The sequence below is a fragment of the Typopeltis vanoorti genome, chromosome 24, assembly GCF_054136105.1.
Source record: "Typopeltis vanoorti isolate ZY-2024b chromosome 24, IOZ_Tvanoo_1.0, whole genome shotgun sequence".
NCBI classification, from domain to species: domain Eukaryota; kingdom Metazoa; phylum Arthropoda; class Arachnida; order Uropygi; family Thelyphonidae; genus Typopeltis; species Typopeltis vanoorti.
The window spans coordinates 10,177,368-10,198,824 of record NC_143572.1 but is presented as its reverse complement, the minus strand read 5'-3'; the positions used below and the strand labels follow the sequence as shown (position 1 = coordinate 10,198,824).

The 21,457-nt window shown below is 34.4% G+C and overlaps 1 protein-coding gene across 8 annotated transcripts in view; it reads right to left on the bottom strand.

Annotated features, from left to right (window-relative positions):
* The window catches only part of Bre1 (E3 ubiquitin-protein ligase Bre1), a 385,362-nt gene that overhangs the window by 305,795 nt on the left and 58,110 nt on the right, over positions 1-21,457 (bottom strand). For all 8 annotated transcript variants that reach the window (XM_090413492.1, XM_090413495.1, XM_090413499.1 and 5 more), the window contains exon 4: positions 2,124-2,291. In XM_090413492.1, coding sequence (XP_090269618.1) covers positions 2,124-2,291 — 168 coding nt within the window. The remainder of the gene's footprint in view (positions 1-2,123; positions 2,292-21,457) is intronic.

The window sequence follows — 21,457 nt, the reverse complement described above, 5'->3', positions numbered from 1 at the left end:
ATGGACTAATGTTTACCTCCAGTATTTTCAGGCATAAACACATCACATCAATAGCATCCTCAGCAACCAAGAAACCTGGCATTTTCTTTCTTTCAAGAGCCAATTTTACACCTAACCAAATTTTAACTATATATAAATCCCAAATCTGCCCATGTTTAGTATACTGCTCACATGTTTGGGGTAGTGCACCTACAACTTTCCTTCAAATCCTTGACTATGTCCAGAGGCAAGCAATTAGTCTCATAGATGATCCTTATCTGACAGATTCATATCAACCTCTATCTCACAGTAAAGGGATGCTGAGAAACAGCTGCTGCTCTTGTATTAAGCAGTGCAACTGCAAAGACACTGAACCTGCTTCCATTCCATCCACTTCTGTCCTCTGGAACAGTCTTCCTCATAATGTATTCTCAACCTGCAACTAGTCAAAAAACTACTTCTATCTCAGTCTTCATCTACACTCCACAAACTGCATTGTGCTTATAGTAATTCCATAGATCTCTTGTGTATGGGATTAATAAAAAAAAAAGTACCATTAAAAATGTGATTTTTGAATGTTTTCATCACCATGTTTCTCACTATCTGATATTCATGACATGCAGATTCTAATTTATTTTCAAAATAGTTCATAACAGTAAGACAGGGTTGATTTCATACCTTAATTCTGTAGCTTGTATAACCATGTATACAAAACACAGAACACAGATTGAATGTGAAAGATTTGTTAAGATAAGATGCAAATACTGATGTATTCAACTACTGACCTATCAGTATCTCTTGAGTGGTGGCAAAGATTTTGGAAAAATTAGTTAGGAACAGCATACAGAAATGCATTGACAGAGAATCTATACTTTGCAATGAACAGCATGAGTTTACTATGGGAAGGTCATGTTTGAGCGACATGCTCACATTCTATAATAAAGTTACCATTGAGAGAAAGGGAATGGATACACCATGTTACATTTTGGATTTTGTTAAGGCTTTTGGTAAGGACAGAATACAGAATGGAAGAATGTTGCATAAATTGGAGAATATGGGAATGGATTATAAAATACTGGCATGGATAAGAGGATGGCTGACCAACAGTTATCAAAAACGTGGTATTGGGGGTGATGTGAGGCTGCAAGATTTAAGATAACCAGTGGTGTACTGCAAAGATCAGTCCTTGGTTCATTGTTATTCAATCTATACATAAATAACAATGGGAAGAATTTGACAAGCGACATACAGCTATTTAGTGATGATGCAAATATAGGTAGGGTAATTAGTAGTTTGGCTGATATGAAGAATAATTTAAATAGGCTGTAATTGTGAACGTGAAAATGACTGTCAGTAAATGTTAGTATATGTAAAGGCATGCACTTCGGCATGATTAGGCAGAAGAAACTGATCAGGCTAAGGATCTTGGAGTTTTGATGGATGGGAAATTGAAGTTCAAGGACTATATAGCAAGGATTACAAAAAACTCAGAGGATAATTGGAATGTTGAAACCAACTCTGACAGGTAAAGATAAGGAAGTCATTTGCCTTTTTACAAGGCACTGATAAGACCTCACTTGGAATATTATGTGCAGGTCTGGTCTCCTGGTTTCAGCAGTGATTCTGATACAGTAGAGAGAGTGCAAAGGAGTGTTAAAAATTATATCAGGATTGTGAATCCAATCTGTCTTCATACAGATTATGACTTTGTGAACTGCAGCTACTAACAAACAGGAGAAAGGATGGGGTGATATGATTGAGACTTACAAACTTCTGAAAGTCATACAGAATTTCAGTAGATGGAATTTTCTGGAGGGTGGGAAAGGATGAGAGGGCATCTTTGGAAGTTGAGAATGAATGCTGGGGGAGAAAGCTAGATTTTCCCCCCCAGAGAGTGGTGTTTAGATGGATTGCCACTGAATGCTGTGTGTGTGTGCAAGTAGTGCGAATGAATTCAAGAATAGGTATGACAAAGGTGGTTTGGGTGGTATGTAGCCTTCCTCGATGAGTCTTCGATTCCCTGGAGCTCTCTCTTAATAATGATACTAATTGAATATATGATAGAAGACGTATATTTTAAATAGTTCTGAATGAGTTAAAAAAAAAAAAGGGGGGGAGGGGAATTCAGTGATGTTAATTCCTACCTGATTCCAGTAACGATTGACAACACAGAGTACAGCTTCATCACTGGTTTGACGCTTTTCTAGCTGTTCTATTCTTTGTCGGAGTTCTCCTTCCTGGCGGTGTCTCTGTTCAAGTCTTTCAGCCAGTTTTCTGTTTTGGAAGTGAAGGACTTTGAGATCCATTTCTTCCTAAAATAATATTTTAAAATGTTACACTGAATTAAAATCAATCATAACTTATTTTTAAAATATTAAATGAGCTCTTAAAATTTATGTATAATGGACAATAAACACCTTTTAATCAAGATTGAGAATGCAATCAGTCTTTATACATATTATGTAAACAGATTGTGAATTTGTGGACTGCAGCGACTAACAAACAGGAGAAAGGAACAATTCCATATTAATTTTTTTTTTTTAATATATTCAGGCAATCAATGTCAAACTAACACCTTTCATTTCTGGTTCTCAACCAATCTGTAAAACCTCCTACTTTGTCATTCAAGATGTAAATTAAATTAAACAAATGACAAACACGTTTAAGGAAAATATTTTTTTTATTTCCATATATTGTCTATACATCATGTCTACTTAGTCCAGTTTGAATTTCAAGATCTTGATGAAGTTAGAAGCAAATGCTGCTTGTGATTTTCATATTAAATGAATTAAAAAAAAAAAAAACTGTGGCTGCTGAAATATTGATAACTGTTACCTTTTAGCCTGATTATTATTATTTTTTGAGGAAAGTTGTCCTTTAATTCAAGGGGGAGAAAAAGAGTAAACAAAGCTGCCTTTTCCACTTAAAATTAGTAAATAGCTATTGTCCCAATGACTTTAAATGAAACATAACTATTGGACAATTCCAAGTAGAAAATGCATCATATCATTCTGCTGATGCTCTCATTATTATTATTAATACCTTTAATAATACATCATCATTTGAGAAAAGTTTCAGCTGACTAGAAAAGTGTGAATCATGTATAATATCCCCAATCCATAATAGCGAAAATATGTAAAATTTCTACTGTTAATAACAGCATATAAAGACATTAAGATATGAATGAAATAAGGGTCAAAGCTGTATAACTGAGAGGAGACCTCCACATAGCCTTTAAAGGAATGCAGAGAGCCGACCAGGGCTTCTGACCTAATGTCCAATCCTCACCTTCTCGTGGTGCACCCTGTTGGGTATCTACTTGGATACTGAACGAACGAGGATGGGCTGGCAATTTGGGATTTAGCTGACCAAGTTGTATTCTTATTGGTTAAACCTAAATAAAACATGATGGTACGACATGACAAAATTTCATGCCGGCTGGGGGGTCGCCCGGTTAAACAAGACCCCCGTTGTTTTCGCCAGGGAACCAGGGCGAACAATGAAAAGTCAGCTACTGGAACAAATCTGAAAACACACCCCAACTCAACATCACGAGAATTAAAGATCAGTACTATCAACATAAGAAGCCTGAATGGCAAAGAAATTGAGCTAGCTGAGGAATTAGATAAGTACCAGATCGACATAATAGGGGTGACTGAAACAAAAAAGACAAAAACTGGTGAGATCTTCCTGAGCAATAAATACAATATGTTATATCCAGGCAATGACAATCAAGGAAAAGAAGGAGTAGCCATAGTATTCAACACTAAATACGAGGCTAATCTTCATGAATGGCAGTCAGTCTCAAGTAGAGTAATGTGGGCAAATATGAGAATGGGGAACTGGACAATGAGACTTATTTGTGCATATGGTCCCACAGAAGGTTCTACTAAGGTAGAAGTGGAGGAATTTTTTGAAGCTTTAGAAAAAGCAACTGACACGATGAAAAATGAAAAGTTGGTCCTTGTTGGGGATCTAAATAGCAGAGTAGGAAATGATTGTGAGACATACAAAAATATTTTGGGAAAATTTGGAGAAAAGAGCAAAGCTAATAATAATGGCAAATACCTGTTGGATTTCTGCTCAGGACATGGACTGGTTATTACGAACACCATTTTCCAACATAAAAACGTGCACAAATTCACATGGAGAGAAGAGGCAAGGAATAAGAAAAGTCTCATTGACTATGATATTGTTGATAGTGATGTTTTCTCCATGGTGCTGGACACCAGAGTGTACAGAGATTTGAAACTGGAAGTGATCACTATTTAGTCTTGAGCAGGATAAAATTGAATTTCATATTGAAAAGAATAACATGTAAGAAAATTTTAAAGAGAATAAAAGTTGATCAGCTCTTAGATGTGAACTGTAGACTAAAATACACAAAGATTATGAAGAAAAAATGAAACAGTTTGAGAACAGGAATCAAACCATGGAGATTCAGTGGCAAACTGTGAAGAAAACACTGATTGATTCTGCAAGAGAGGCATGTGGTGAGGTTGTCTGCAAGGATAAAAAAATCAAAACTCCCTGGTGGACACAGGAAGTTAAAGAGGCAGTGAAGGAAAAGAAGAAAGCATATCAAAAGTTCCTGTCAAATATGTCAGCTTGTGCTCTTAGAGAATACAGAGACAAATGCAAGAATGCTAAAATTGTGTGAAACTAGCTAAACAAAAGTCATGGGAGTATTTTGGCAAGAATATAGAAAATAAATATCAAGAAGGTGGCAAAATATTCTGGAGGTTGTTGAAGAAGTTTAGGAATGGAAGAAAGAGTGTTGTAAAAGGAGTTAGAGATGATAGAGGTGACATGAAAACGGGAGAAAAGGATATCCTTGAAGTATGGAGTAATTACTTTGAAAAACTGCTAAATGAAACAAGCAGTGATGACAGCATAGTGGCAAAAAACAATGACCAGGCATGCAGTCAGGAAAACATATCCATACTTGAAGTAGAAAAAGCCACCAAAGGCTTGAAATGTGGAAAGGCAGCAGGAGTAGATGATATTCGACCAGAAATGCTGAAGTATGGTGGTGGTATAAGAGTCTTACAGTGGTTACACTGCATAGTTCAAAAAGCCTGGACAGAGAGACAAATTCCCGATGATTGGAGTAGATTTATTTCCCTACTGAGTGTTCCTGGCAAGATCTATGCACGTATACTTGAGAAACAGTTGAGAAGAATTGTGGAAGAAAAGCCTGGTGAAGAACAAGCTGGATTCAGGCCAAATAGAGGCTGTCAGGATCAGATCTTCACTTTACGAAAAATACTCGAGAAAGCATGGGAATATAACAGAGATCTGTATTTAAGTTTTGTTGATTTGGAAAAGGCATATGACAAGGTGCCAAGAGAGAAGCTATTCAATACGCTACAGTTATATGGTGTCAATGGGTCATTATATCAAGCAATACTTAGTCTTTATTTGAGTTGTAAGTCAGCAGTTAGAACTGAAAAAAGTACAGGAAGATGGTTTAATGTTAAATCTAGTGTGAGATAACGATGGACATTATCCCCTCTGTTATTCATTATCTATATGGATCACATTATGAAGAAAAGTGGTATTAAACATGATATCAAAATTGGAGATGTTAATGCCAGCTCTTTGCTTTATGCGGATGTTGATATACTTCTAAATAAATCTGCTACAAGCCTGCAAGATTCTCTGACTAAATTGAATAGCTGTTGTAATAGATATGGTATGAAGGTCAGCAATAAAAAGACAAAGAAAATAGGCAGAATCATTGCAAATGTCAACTGTATTGTGAATAGAGAACCTGTGGAACAAGTGTAACATTACAGCTACTTAGGCACGATTTTTACTGAAGATGGTAAATTAAATATAGAAATAGACAACAGAATCAGCAAAGCTGGTATGGTAGGAAGTCAATTGAATAAATTCATATGGAATAAGAGAGAAATTAGTTGGAATACTAAATTAGCTGTATACAAGACAGTGTTCAAACCAGTTTTAACTTATGGATCTGAGAGCTGGTTCAGAAGTAAAACACTTGATCAAAGACTAGAGACTGCAGATATGACAGTCCTGAGAAAGATTATAGGCATGAACAGATGGCATCAATGGCAATATCATATTAAAAACGAGGATATTAGGAAAGAACTTGACATTGTCAACATCCAGGAATGTGTTAGCAGAGCTAATCTCAGGTGGTATAGTCACTTAAACAGAATGGGCGAAGAAAGATTAGCAAAACAAGTGTTCTGTGCCAGGTTGGCAGCAAAATGACTCAGAGGAAGACCAAGATATAGGTGGATTGATACGGTACAAATTGCCTTAGACAATAGAAATATAAGATCTGATAATGTTGGAGTCTTGACAAGTAACACACTGATTTGGAGGAAAATTATAGATAGGAAGTTAGTAATAATGTAATTTTTTTCATGTAGTACTATCATATCCTGTATACCCCTTACATGGCAGGAATTTGATGATGATGATGATGAAATAAGCAAGTCTCAGCATAACTTAATCAATGGCACAACCTATTCAATGAACTTTCCACATGGCATGTTTGAGTTTTAGTAAGGCAATCAATATTCAACAGCATTACATAATCAGGAATTAGAAAAAAATATGACCCAATGGTAAGAAAATGAAGTGGTGGTGGGGCAGAGAGAAGCTGTGAGTAGTTATATTTCTGACTGAGATGCTGTAACTGTGGAGTTCCATGGGGCTTGGTGTCGGGACTATTCTTAATTTTTAATCAATGATACTACAATGATCCACCATTTATCCAATCTTCAAAACACCAACTCTTCAATTAACTGACCCTTACATGTCAATCAACCTCTGGTACAGTACCATGCAATTGTTTACTTCAATCATCTTACTCCTCAAATATCAGAACAAATCGTCTTCCTGGTCTGTAATTACTAAAGTAAAAGTTTCATAACAACATCTACTGCTTAAGGGACTGAAATAGAATAGTTCATTAATGTGAGAAATAGCTATCAAGATGTAACAGCTTAAAATGCAGGGTTTCATTTAGGTAACAAAAGTCCAAAGTAAAGGATACAATTTATGTGATCACTATGTTCCTGGAAAATGTGTAAGTCACAGGCATTTGTTCTTTAATGTTAATAATAAGATTTAGTGAGTGGACCAATGGTAATTTTGGTGACTGTAATCCCTACATGTTCTTTAAAAATAAAATAATATTTTAACAGCATAGATAGGGCAAAACATTGCAGTTAGATTTTACAATACATTGAAAATTATGACATTTTTCCTAATAGAAGTCATGAAATGCTGATGTTACTGCAGAATGTTATTTCATCCCCACCTCCCTGTATGTGGATCCCACTCATGGACAACTGTTAACCTATCACACATTAGCATTGACTGGATAAAGGAGTAGATAATCTGGAAAATCTGCTTTATAAACTAAGCATGATTTTTTTCAAGTCACTTTAAGATTTCAGTACGAAGGGTATTAGTCTCAACAACAAGTAATGAAATTCAACTACCAGTCTATCTACTTACCTTTAAAATTTTTATTTCTAATTAAAAACCTTAAAAACCTTATAAGATTTTTAGCATCCCAATGTTTAAATTTATGCAATTACAATACTATGAGTGTTAGAAAGAAAAGCAAAAATTAGATTCAATAACAAGCAGCATTAGATACTGCATTATCCAGCAGAACCAGTGTGAGATGGGAACACCAATCAACAAATAGCTAAACAGTGGATTACTTAGAAGAAGAGAAAAGAACTTGTTCCCACAAGTTCTTTTCTTGATAGCATTTGAAGAGTACCCTACAAGAGAAAAGAACTTGTAGGGTACCCTAATCAACAAAGGAGGTTAAAAACATGTTATGAAGCTGAAACGTACATATTGCATGTTGTTATACTGCTTCGGAGACTTCTATGGATGTAGAACATGTTCAAAGTTAATGTGCAGTATATTTATTACATGGAAATGGTTCATTGAACAATTTATTAAGTTTTATTCTCTAATAGATTCTAAATGCATTATAGCATACATCTTCAGAAAAATCAAATAAAAAAATGAACTGAATGCAATTGACTGGGTTTCGCAGCTAGCAATTTAATGGTATCAGTAATACAGAATATTTGAAACAGACTAACCATGCAATGTATAGAATGCCTGTGATTTGCATTCACCAGGTTTTGGAAGAAAGACATGCAAACCTGATGTAGAATCACACCTTAATTTTTGTCACAATGATTAGGGTTTTTTAACATTTATCATGATTTTTGAATGCTCTGAAAAAGAAGCTGTGATTAACATAGACCATTTCTGTACATGGCCACAATTCTTGATGATTTGGCTTTGTTATAGGTTTTTTGAGTCCTGATTTACTTGTTCATTAACAGAGGAAGTTCCTTACTGAGCAGTCCAATTATGATTTATACAAGCATTCTTGAGAAAAGGCTAAAAAAAAAAATTGTGGAAGAGAATAAAGAGATAAGCAAAGTTTTATTTTTTATTTAGTTTATTTTTATGGAGAACCCTTGGATCAGATGTCTTTTGACTGCAGCTCTTTTTAAATTAAAAAAAAAATAATGAAATGATCATATAAAGGTGTTACCTTTGCTGTATTTTTTTGGTAATTATGATCTTTGAAACTTGAAGTGGAGACTATATATGGTGATGAATGAATATGATATTTAATGATAAGCAGAATAGTAACATGAACCTCCACCCGAGATATAAGTAAAAGAGTCTAAAACATAAAAATGATAGGATACAAATAAAAGACAGAATGTAGACATAAAATAAATTTGGTAATGAATGATGTGAAATACACTATAAAACTTCAAAAAAATTAAAAGTCAAAATAAATTAAAAGATTAAAACTCTAGAACTTAAAAACTGTGAAGAATGAAAAAAAAGACTAATGTAAAGGCCTTGGAAGTAAAAATATAATAATATACGATGAAAGATGAATCCCATTTAATGAAATTCATCTTTATGACCACATTATGAAGGAAAGTGACATTACATCTGATATCAGAATTGGATATGTTAATTCATTTAACTGGATTCATCTTTCATCATATATTATATTTTTACTTCCAAGGCCTTTACATTAGTCTTCTTTCATTCTTCAGAGTATTTTTTAAGATATTCCGACTTTTAATTTTTACAAGTTTTATAGCGTATTTATTATATCATATAATGCATTACCAAATTTATTCTTTGTCCATTTCATTTTTCAATAGTATCCTATCATTTTTATACTTTAGACTCTTTTATTTATATCTCAGATTTTAAAAGATGCAATGGAGCTCCATGTCACTATTGTACTTATTGTTAATACCATATTCATTCATCACCATCTAATCTCCAGTTCAAATTTCAAAGATCATAATTGCCAAAAACACAGCAAAGGTAGGCAATAACACATATATGATCATTTCATTAATTTTTTAATTTCAAAAGAACTGCAGTCAAAAGACATGTTCTGATCCAAGGGTGCTCCATAAAAAGATGAATCTTTCATATCAAAAATTAAAAAAGGAACAACATGAACCATAAGTTCAAAGATAATAAAAATTGTGGAAGAGAAACTTGGAGAACAGCTGGGTTCAGGCCAAACAGAAGTTGTCAAAATTCCATTTTATTTAATAGTTGAGAAATCATGAGAACATAACAAGGATCTGTATTTAAGTTTTGTACAACCTGAAAAGGCATATGACAAGATGTCAAGAGCTGTTTAAAATGCAATAATTATATGGTGTAAATGGGACATTATATCGCGAAATACATAATTCACATTTGAGCTGATGCACGTTGGCAGTTAGAATAGAAGGAAGCTCATTATCTCTACTGTTAACCATCTATCTATTTATTTATTTATATTTTAAGTGGTTGCCACTCAGGAAAAATTTTTTTTCCAAAAACCTATAGTACAATTATACCATGGGTGGGCTAAGGTTTTTTTTTTATTATCATCATCATCAAATTCCAGCCATGTACTCTCAAGGGGTGTACAGGATATGATAGTACTACATGAAAAAAATTACATCATTACTAACTTCCTATCTACAATTTTCCTCCAAATCAGTCTGTTACTTGTCAAGACTGCAACATTATCAGATCTTATATTTCTATTGTCTGAGGCAATTTGTACCGTATCAATCCACCTATATCTTGGTCTTCCTCTGGGTCATTTTGCTGACAACCTGGCAGAGAACACTTGTTTTGCTAATCTTTCTTCGCCCATTCTGTTTAAGTGACCATACTACCTGAGATTAGCTCTGCCAACATATTCCTGGATGCTGACAATGTCAAGTTCTTTCCTAATATCCTCATTTTTAATATGATATTGCCATTGATGCCATCTGTTCACGCCTATAATCTTTCTCAGGACTCTCATATCTGCAGTCTCTAGTCTTTGGTCAAGTGTTTTACTTCTGACCCAGCTCTCATATCCATAAGTTAAAACTGGTTTGAACACTGTCTTGTATACAGCTAATTTAGTGTTCCGACTAATTTCTCTCTTATTCCACATGAATTTATTGAATTGACTTCCCACCATACCAGCTTTGCTGATTCTGTTGTCTATTTCTATATTGAATTTACCATCTTCACTAAAAATCTTGCCTAAGTAGCTGAAATGTTTTACTTGTACCACAGGTTCTCCATTCACAACACAGTTGACATTTTCAACGATTCTGCCTATTTTCATTGTCTTTGTCTTTTTATTGCTGACCTTCATACCATATCTATTACAACAGTTATTTAATTTGGTCAGAGAATCTTGCGGACTTGTAGCTGATTTATTTAGAAGTATAACATCATCCGCATAAAGCAAAAAGCTGACATTAACATCTCCAATTTTGATATCATGTTTAATACCACTTTTCTTCATAATGTGATCCATATAGATAATGAATAACAGAGGGGATAATGTCCATCGTTATCTCACACTAGATTTAATATTAAACCATCTTTCTGTACTTCCTTCAATTCTAACTGCCGACTTACAACTCAAATAAAGACTAAGTATTACTTGATATAATGCCCCATTGACACCATATAACTGTAGCGTATTGAATAGCTTCTCTCTTGGCACCTTGTCATATGCCTTTTCCAAATCAACAAAACTTAAATACAGATCACTGTTATATTTCCATGCTTTCTCGACTATTTGTCATAAAGTGAAGATCTGATCCTGACATGCTCTATTTGGCCTGAATCCAGCTTGTTCTTCACCAAGCTTGCATAGATCTTGCCAGGAACACTCAGTAGGGAAATACCTCTAATTCTCACATTCAGTTTTATTTCCCTTTTTATATATGGGTACTATGAGAGCTCTACTGCAATCATCGGGAATTCATACCACCATCCGGGGTTTCTGAACTATGCAGTGCAGCCACTGTAGGAATTTTATACCACCATACTTCAGCATTTCTGGTTGAATATCATCTACTCCTGCTGCCTTTCCAAATTTCAAGACTTTGATGGCTTTTTCTACTTCAAGTATGGATATGTATTCCTGACAGCATGCCTGGTCAGTGTTTTTTTACCACTGTGCTGTCATCACTGCTTGTTTCATTTAGCAGTTTTTCAGAGTAATTACTCCATACTTCAAGGATATCTTTTTCTCCCGTTTTCATGTCACCTTTATCTTCTCTAACTCCTTTTACAGCACTCTTTCCTCCATTCCTAAGCTTCTTCAACAACCTCCAGAATATTTTGCCACCTTCTTGATATTTATTTTCTATATTCTTGCCAAAGTCCTTCCATGACTTTTGTTTAGCTATTTTTGCACAGTGTTTTGCATTCTTGCATTTGTCTCTGTATTCTCTAAGAGCACAAGCTGACTTATTTGCCAGGAACTTTTGATATGCTTTCTTCTTTTCCTTAACTGCCTCATTAACTTCCTGTGTCCACCATGGAGCTCTAATTTTTCTATCCATGCAGACAACTTCACCACATGCCTCTCTTGCTGAATTAATCAGGGTTTTCTTCGAGGCTTGCCACTGAATCTCCAAGGTTTGGTTCCTGTTTTCAAACTTTTTCATTTTTTCTTCAATAACCTTTGTGTATTTTAGTCTACAGTTCACATCTGAGAGCTGCTCAACTTTTATTCGCTTTAAAACTTTCTTACATGTTATTCTTTTCAATACGAAATTCAATTTTATCCTGCTCAAGACTAAATAGTGTTCACTTCCAATTTCAAATCCTCTGTACACTCTGGTTTCCTGCACCAGGGAGAAAACATCACTATCAACAATATCATAGTCAAGGAGACTTTTCTTATTCCTTGCCTCTTCTCTCCATGTGAATTTGTGCACATTTTTATGTTGGAACATGGTGTTAGTAATAACCAGTCCATGTCCTGAGCAGAAATCCAACAGATATTTGCCATTATTATTAGCTATGCTCTTTTCTCCAAATTTTCCCAAAATATTTTTGTATGTCTCACAATCATTTCCTACTCTGCTATTTAGATCCCCAACAAGGACCAACTTTTCCTTTTTCATTGTCTCAGTTGCTTTTTCTAAAGCCTCAAAAAATTCCTCCACTTCTACCTTAGTAGAACCTTCTGTGGGACCATATGCACAAAAAAGTCTCATTGTCCAGTTCCCCATTCTCATATTTGCCGACATTACTCTACTTGAGACTGCCTGCCATTCAAGAAGATTAGTCTCATATTTTGTGTTGTATATACTATGGCTACTCCTTCTTTTCCTTGATTGTCATTGCCTGATTATAACATTTTGTATTTATTGCTCAGGAAGATCTCACCAGTTTTTGTCTTTTTTGTTTCAGTCACCCCTATTATGTCGATCTGGTACTTATCTAATTCCTCAGCTAGCTCCATTTCTTTGCCATTTAGGCTTCTTATGTTGATAGTACCGATCTTTAACTCTGGTGATGTTGAGTTGGGGTATGTTTTCAGATTTGTTCCAGTAGCTGACTTTTCATTGTTCGCCCTGGTTCCCTGGCGAAAACAACGGGGGCCTTGTTTAACTGGGCGATGCCCCATCCGGCATGAAATTTTGTCATGTTGTACCATCATTTTTTATTTTATTTTTTATTATTTATTTTTTAATTAATTTTATATGGATCACATTATGAAGGAAAGTGGCATTACATCTAACATCAGAATTGGAGATGTTAATCTTAGTTAACTTTATGCAGCTATACTATTAAAAAGTATAATAAGCTCTGCTAGTGGACAAAGGAAGGATTAGAACTCATAAGTTTGATTTTTGCAGTTATTGGTGAAAAATTATTTGGAATGCATATCAACAAAAGGAGGTAGATGCTGTCAATTTAAGTAGTTTTAAGAATAAATTTTTATTATATATAAGGAAGGTAGATTAAGTAATATTTAATGGAATGAATAATTAGTAAGTAATTAGAAATTGTTAATGACATTCAGTATATTCATAATTACAGCAATGTGACAATCACTTATTAACTGCAACATTGTTAAGTATGATAGCTTTATTAATTATAAAATGCTATCAATCATTACTAAATTTTAAATGATAGTTGATATTAATATACTGATAACTGAGTCAATCAGAGCTGAATGTTGTTATTATTACAATCAGGGTTGATAAATTATGCAAAATCCCTACTCAGCATGCTAAAAATATAATCACCGAAGTTCCACTCATTTTTTTTAACATTATTTCCCAATAAATCAATACGCATTTCATCAAGTGCTTAGTAGTGCTACATCTGTGTTTTCTTAACAAAATATTTAAAGAATTAAGTTTTAATTAAAGAAATAAATATTCTATTTTGTCTAGTCTGATGACACTCACCAAATGACAAAATACACTTGTCAAGGGTGAACATAATTTTTGAGTCCATTCTTCTACAATTCCCAATGACATTAATAAAGGATAAGATGATTCATAGGTAACTAGCACTGTAACATCATAATCAAATTCCTGATGTACTACCAACAGGGTTTACAGAATAATACAAGAGTACTACATGATTAACTTTACATTATTACTAACACCCTATCAACAATTTTCCTCAAAATTAGTCTTATCTATCAAAACACAAGTAGTCATATTTCATATTTATCTTCTAAGGTACTTCTAACCGCATGAAATTCACTTAGATCTTGGTGTTCTTCTTGATCTTTTTCCTACAATTTTAGAAGAAACACCTGCTTTGCTAACTTTATAAATACTTTGGCAAACTGTCTTCCTGTTTAAGAGACAATACCACCTGCTTACACATGTTTGAATGCTAACAATATCATGTTTCTTCCTAATATAATTTTGCATATGGTTCTGCAATTGATGCCATCTACTCGCTCCTTAATTTTTCACAGATCTCTTATATTTAGCTCTCATATTTGTTGATCATTAAATTTATTAATTGGCTTTGCACCATACCAGGTTTGCTTTGTCTATTTCTACATTTAATTTATTATCTTTACTAAAATTTGTGCCTAATAGTTGAAACGTTTTGCTTGTTTTATAGGTTCTCAACTAATAATGCAGCTCTTTTTCATATTCCTATCTATTTTGTGGTTTGTCTTTTTTTTATTGTTGATTTTCATGCCAAATTTCTTAAAGCATTTATTCAATTTTGCTAAAGAATCTGAAGACTTAATGGTTGTTTAGGAATGTGTGTGTGTGTGTGTGTGTGTGTATCATCATTTGTATGAAGAGCTGAAATGAATATATATCCAGTTCTGATATCAGGATTAATGTAATTTCCTTCATAATGTGATCCATATATTATTATTATTATTGTTCTGGGCAACTCCAAGGAGTCGACAGACTCATCGAGGGAGGCCCTAACATCATGTCAAGAACAACTATTCGACATTCACACAGTATCTATCATACCTAGCCTTGAACTCATTCACGGTCGTAGCACCCAGAACAGACTCTGGAAGCTTATTCCACTCATTCACTACTCTCCAAGTAAAAAACCTAGCTCTAACACCCTTGTCAACCATGCTCTTGCCCAGCTTCCATTCATGGCCCCTAGTCCTCCCACCACCAGTCATATTTTCAAAAATATCTTCTGGATCAATCTTATAGAAACCCTTCAGTAATTTGAATGTCTCAATCATATCACCCCTCCTTCGCCTATTGACCAATTTCTGCAACCCACAAATCTTCAACCTATTCTCATAAGGTTCATTCCACAGACCTGCTATCATCTTGGTCACTCGTCTCTGGATCCTCTCCACTTCCTCCCCATCACGAAGAAACCCTGGTGCCCATAACTGGGCACAGTAGTCCAGATGGGTCTTATCAAGGCTCGATACAGAGGAACAACAACTTGTTTGTCTCTGCATGTTAAAGTATTTTTCAGAAGCCAAGTGATTTGGTGAGCTGTTTTAGTCACTTTTGCAATGTGTCCCCTAAACTTCAATTCCCTATCCACCAACACTCCCAAATCCCTGGCCTCATCAGTCTCCTGGAGTACAGTCCCACCAATGTGATATATTGCTGCTATTCTTTTCACCCCAAAGTGCATAACCTTACACTTTAGGTTATGCACTTTGTACCTTAGTAGTGCTACATCTGTGTTTTCTTAACAAAATGTTTAAAGAATTAAGTTTTAATTAAAGAAATAAATATTCTATTTTGTCTAGTCTGATGACACTCACCAAATGACAAAATACACTTGTCAAGGGTGAACATAATTTTTGAGTCCATTCTTCTACAATTCCCAATGACATTAATAAAGGATAAGATGATTCATAGGTAACTAGCACTGTAACATCATAATCAAATTCCTGATGTACTACTAACAAGGTTTACAGAATATACAGGATGTGTAATGATGCTCTAGTCTGATTTCACATCAAACTGTCTTCCTATATCTTCTTAAACTAACTTAAGATTTAAATATGCACCGTGTTGCGATGTATAATGTTCGTTTTAGCCCATATAACTGTAGTACTGTAATACGGAGACAAAAATAAAGCTAAACACTGTGTAATTAGCTAAACAAAAGTCATGGGAAGACTTTGGTAAGAACATAGAAAATAAATAGCAGGAAGATGGCAAAATATTCTGGAGGCTGTTGAATAAGCTCAGAAATAGAGGAAAGAGTGCTGTAAAAGGAATTAGAGATGATAAAGGTGACATGAAAATTAGAGAGAAAGATAATCTTGATGTATGGAGCAATTACTTGGAAAAATTGCTAAATGAAACAATTAGGGACAGCACAGTGGTAAAAAAACACTATAGAGGCATGCAATCAGGAATACATATCCATACTTGAAGGAAGGCTAGCATAGTTAGATAATGTAGAAATCCTATTTTAGAGGCCGAACACCTTTTTTCCCCAGCTGCCTTGAGCAGGATAGTTGTCTTGCACCTTTTTTTTTTTTTTTTTTTTTTTTTTTTTTTTTTTTTTTTTTTTTTTTTTTTAATTTAATGAAGATCAGCTACCATCTAAAAGACTTCCAGAAACATCCATGCCATAGTGAAATTTGAACGTGGCCTAGAGGTTTGGAAAGAGAGGGGAGATCTACTCAGCCAAAAATGGCATATACTAACCATATAATTTTTCTATGCAGTCTTCAAATTTTAATTAATACTTACAGATTATTTTTGTGGAAAATTGTTTTGGCAAAAAAAAATTGTTTATTTTCAATAAAAAAAAAAAAATACAATATATATATATATATATATATATATATATATAAATAAATAAATTATATAAATATAAATATATATATATAAATAAAATTTTTTTGTGGAAAATTGTTTTGGCAAAAAAAAAAAAAAAAAAAAAAAAATACAATATATATATATATATATATATGTGGCGAAAATATATATATATATATATATATATATATATATATATATATATATATATAAATAAAAGGGGTGCTTAAGGGTCAAAGCTGTATAACTGAGAGGAGACCTCCACATAGCCTTTAAAGGAATGCAGAGAACCGACCAGGGCTTCTGACCTAATGTCCAATCCACACCTTCTCGTAGTGCACCCTGTTGGGTATCTACTTGGATACTGAACGGACGAGGATGGGCTGGCAATTTGGGATTTAGCCGACCAAATTGTATCCTTATTGGTTAAACCAAAATATAGAATGATGGTACAACATGACAAAATTTCATGCCGGCTGGGGCGTCGCCCGGTTAAACAAGGCCCCCGTTGTTTTCGCCAGGGAACCAGGGCGAACAGCGAAAAGTCGGCTACTGGAACAAATCTGAAAATAAACCCCAACTCAACATCACCAGAGTTAGAGATCGGTACTATCAACGTAAGAAGCCTGAATGGCAAAGAAATTGAGCTAGCTGAGGAATTAGATAAGTACCAGATCGACATAATAGGGGTGACTGAAACTAAAAAGACCAAAACTGGTGAGATCTTTCTGAGCAATAAATACAAAATGTTATATTCAGGCAATGACAATCAAGGAAAAGGAGTAGCAGCCATAGTATTCAACACAAAATACGAGGCTAATCTTCATGAATGGCAGTCAGTCTCAAGTAGAGTAATGTGGGCAATATGAGAATGGGGAACTGGACAATGAGACTTATTTGTGCCTATGGTCCCACAGAAGGTTCTACTAAGGTAGAAGTGGAGGAATTTTTTGATGCTTTAGAAAAAGCAACTGACACAATGAAAAATGAAAAGTTGGTCCTTGTTGGGGATCTAAATAGCAGAGTAGGAAATGATTGTGAGACATACAAAAATATTTTGGGAAAATTTGGAGAAAAGAGCAAAGCTAATAATAATGGCAAATATCTGTTGGATTTCTGCTCAGGACATGGACTGGTTATTACTAACACCATGTTCCAACATAAAAACGTGCACAAATTCACATGGAGAGAAGAGGCTAGGAATAAGAAAAGTCTCATTGACTATGTTATTGTTGATAGTGATGTTTTCTCCCTGGTGCAGGACACCAGAGTGTACAGAGGATTTGAAATTGGAAGCGATCACTATTTAGTCTTGAGCAGGATAAAATTGAATTTCATATTGAAAAGAATAACATGTAAGAAAGTTTTAAAGCGAATAAAAGTTGAGTAGCTCTCAGATGTGAGCTGTAGACTAAAATACACAAAGATTATTGAAGGAAAAATGAAAGAGTTTGAGAACAGGAATCAAACCTTGGAGATTCAGTGGCAAACTCTGAAGAAAACATTGATTGATTCTGCCAGAGAGGCACGTGGTGAGGTTGTTTGTAAGGATAAAAAAATCAGAACTCCCTGGTGGACACAGGAGGTTAAAGAGGCAGTAAAGGAAAAGAAGAAAGCATACCAAAAGTTCCTGTCAAATAAGTCAGCTTGTGCTCTTAGAGAATATAGAGACAAATGCAAGAATGCTAAACACTGTGTAAAACTAGCTAAACAAAAGTCATGGGAGGACTTTGGCAAGAATATAGAAAATAAATATCAAGAAGGTGGCAAAATATTCTGGAGGTTGTTGAAGAAGCTTAAGAATGGAGGAAAGAGTGCTATAAAAGGAATTAGAGATGATAAAGGTGACATGAAAACGGGAGAAAAAGATATCCTTGAAGTATGGAGTAATTACTTTGAAAAACTGCTAAATGAAACAAGCAGTGATGACAACACAGTGGTAAAAAACACTGACCAGGCATGCAGTCAGGAATACATATCCATACTTGAAGTAGAAAAAGCCATCAAAGGCTTGAAATGTGGAAAGGCAGCAGGAGTAGATGATATTCGACCAGAAATGCTGAAGTATGGTGGTATAAGAGTCTTACAGTGGCTGCACTGCATAGTTCAGAAAGCCTGGACAGAGGGACGAATTCCCGATGATTGGAGTAGATTTATTTCCCTACTGAGTGTTCCTGGCAAGATCTATGCAAGTATACTTGAGAAACGGTTGAGAAGAATTGTGGAAGAAAAGCTTGGTGAAGAACAAGCTGGATTCAGGCCAAATAGAGGCTGTCAGGATCAGATCTTCACTTTACGACAAACAGTCGAGAAAGCATGGGAATATAACAAAGATCTGTATTTAAGTTTTGTCGATTTGGAAAAGGCATATGACAAGGTGCCAAGAGAGAAGCTATTCAATACGCTGCGATTATATGGTGTCAATGGGACATTATATCAAGCAATACTTAGTCTTTATTTGAGTTGTAAGTCAGCAGTTAGAATTGAAGGAAGTACAGGAAGATGGTTTAATGTTAAATCTGGTGTGAGACAAGGATGTACATTATCCCCCCTGTTATTCATTATCTATATGGATCGCATTATGAAGGAAAGTGGTATTAAACATGATATCGAAATTGGAGATGTTAATCTCAGCTCTTTGCTCTATGCGGATGATGTTATACTTCTAAATAAATCCGCTACAAGTCTGCAAGATTCTCTGACTAAATTGAATAGCTGTTGTAATAGATATGGTATGAAGGTCAGCAATAAAAAGACAAAGACAATGAAAATAGGCAGAATCATTGAAAATGTCAACTGTGTTGTGAATGGAGAACCTGTGGAACAAGTAAAACATTTCAGCTATTTAGGCACGATTTTTACTGAAGATGGTAAATTAAATATAGAAATAGACAACAGAATCAGCAAAGCTGGTATGGTGGGAAGTCAATTGAATAAATTCATATGGAATAAGAGAGAAATTAGTCGCAACACTAAATTAGCTGTATACAAGACAGTGTTCAAACCAGTTTTAACTTATGGATCTGAGAGCTGGGTCAGAAGTAAAACACTTGACCAAAGACTAGAGATTTCAGACATGAGAGTCCTGAGAAAGATTATAGGCGTGAACAGGTGGCATCAATGGCAGTATCATATTAAAAACGAGGATATTAGGAAAGAACTTGACATTGTCAGCATCCAGGAATGCGTTAGCAGAGCTAATCTCAGGTGGTATGGTCACTTAAACAGAATGGGCGAGGAAAGATTAGCAAAACAAGTGTTCTCTGCCAGGTTGGTAGGAAAACGACCGTGAGGAAGACCAAGATATAGGTGGATTGATACGGTACAAAGTGCTTTAGACGATAGAAATATAAGAGCTGATAATATTGGAGTGTTGACAAGTAACAGACTGATTTGGAGGAAAATTGTAGATAGGAAATTAATCATGATGTAATTTTTTTCATGTAGTACTATCATATCTTGTACACCCCTTGAGGGTACATGGCAGGAATTTGATGATGATGATGATATAAATAAAAAATAAATATATGTTTATGTGTTTCTAAAAGTTCTATTATGATGGATAGATGCATTGTGACATATAGCTACCATTTGATTCAGCTCCTTACTAGCAGTGAAATTATACAAGGCAGATATAATTTACTTCATCACTCCTCATTAAATACAGCATTGTATACATATTATAGTTAAGATGTATTAAATCAACCATAATACAGGTTTATGCACCAACAAATGAGAAGGATCTTGAAGAAGGAGAAGTTTTATAATAAGTTATAGAAATGTATAGAACAAGTACCGAGTATGACATGAATACTAAAGTTAGCAAAAGAAATAATGAAGATAAGAGAGCAGCAGGTAATGAAGCATATAGTCCAAGAAATGAGAATGGTAATCTGCTGGCAGCATTTTGTGAAATGAATAAACTTGTGATAGAGGATATTTATATAAGCATAAAGACATATATAAATGATGAAGTATTACCAATAAAACCAAACTTAAATTAAAACTGTATAGGAGTAAAAAATTAGAAATCAAAATGAAAGGACAGGATACAATATATCTAAATTAAAAATAAATGAAAGTTTTCTTTATTATGATAAAAAAAAAAACTGATTTCAAAATTTTGGAAAACAAGAAGCTGGAAACTGAGGAAGGAGAAAGTCCAGAAAAAATGATTGAAAAGCAGAGGAAAATTTTTAAATGGTACATAATGAGGTGGCAAGAGACTATTTGGGTGCTAAGAAGGGGGAAAAGAACAGAGATTGGTTATCATCAGACAAGATCTGGAAACTCATAAAAGAAAGGCATAAAATTAACATTTGAAATGCTAAATCTCAGAGAAATAATGTTCATTTCAGCAATTATAATGAAAAAGACTAGTCAATTAAAAGAATCTACCAGAAGATAAAAGAAATTATGTGGGCAGTTTGGCAGAAGTAGCAGAAAAGGATGCATTAGGACGCACTGGAAAACTGTATGGGAGTGACGAGAAAAATATACTCTGAAGAAAAGACAGAAGTAAATGATAAAACGGGTAAAAAAAGATTTGCTGCTAAGTAAAGAGAATAAAATTGTTAGAAGATGGAAAGAACACTTTAACGAGATTTTAAATTTGGAAAACAATATAACTGATATGATTAGAAGTTTGATAATGGAAGAACCTCCAATAAGCATAGATCTGAATATTACACTAGAACCAATAACTAAAAATGAAATAATGAATGCAATGGAGAAGATGAAAAGTGGAAAGGCATGTGACAATGAGATATAGCAACAGATCTTTGCCAATGTGCTAGAGACCGAAAAGATACCTAAACAGTAGAAAGAAATGATAACTATAAGCTCAAAAAAAAATCTCACTAGATGTGAAAAAT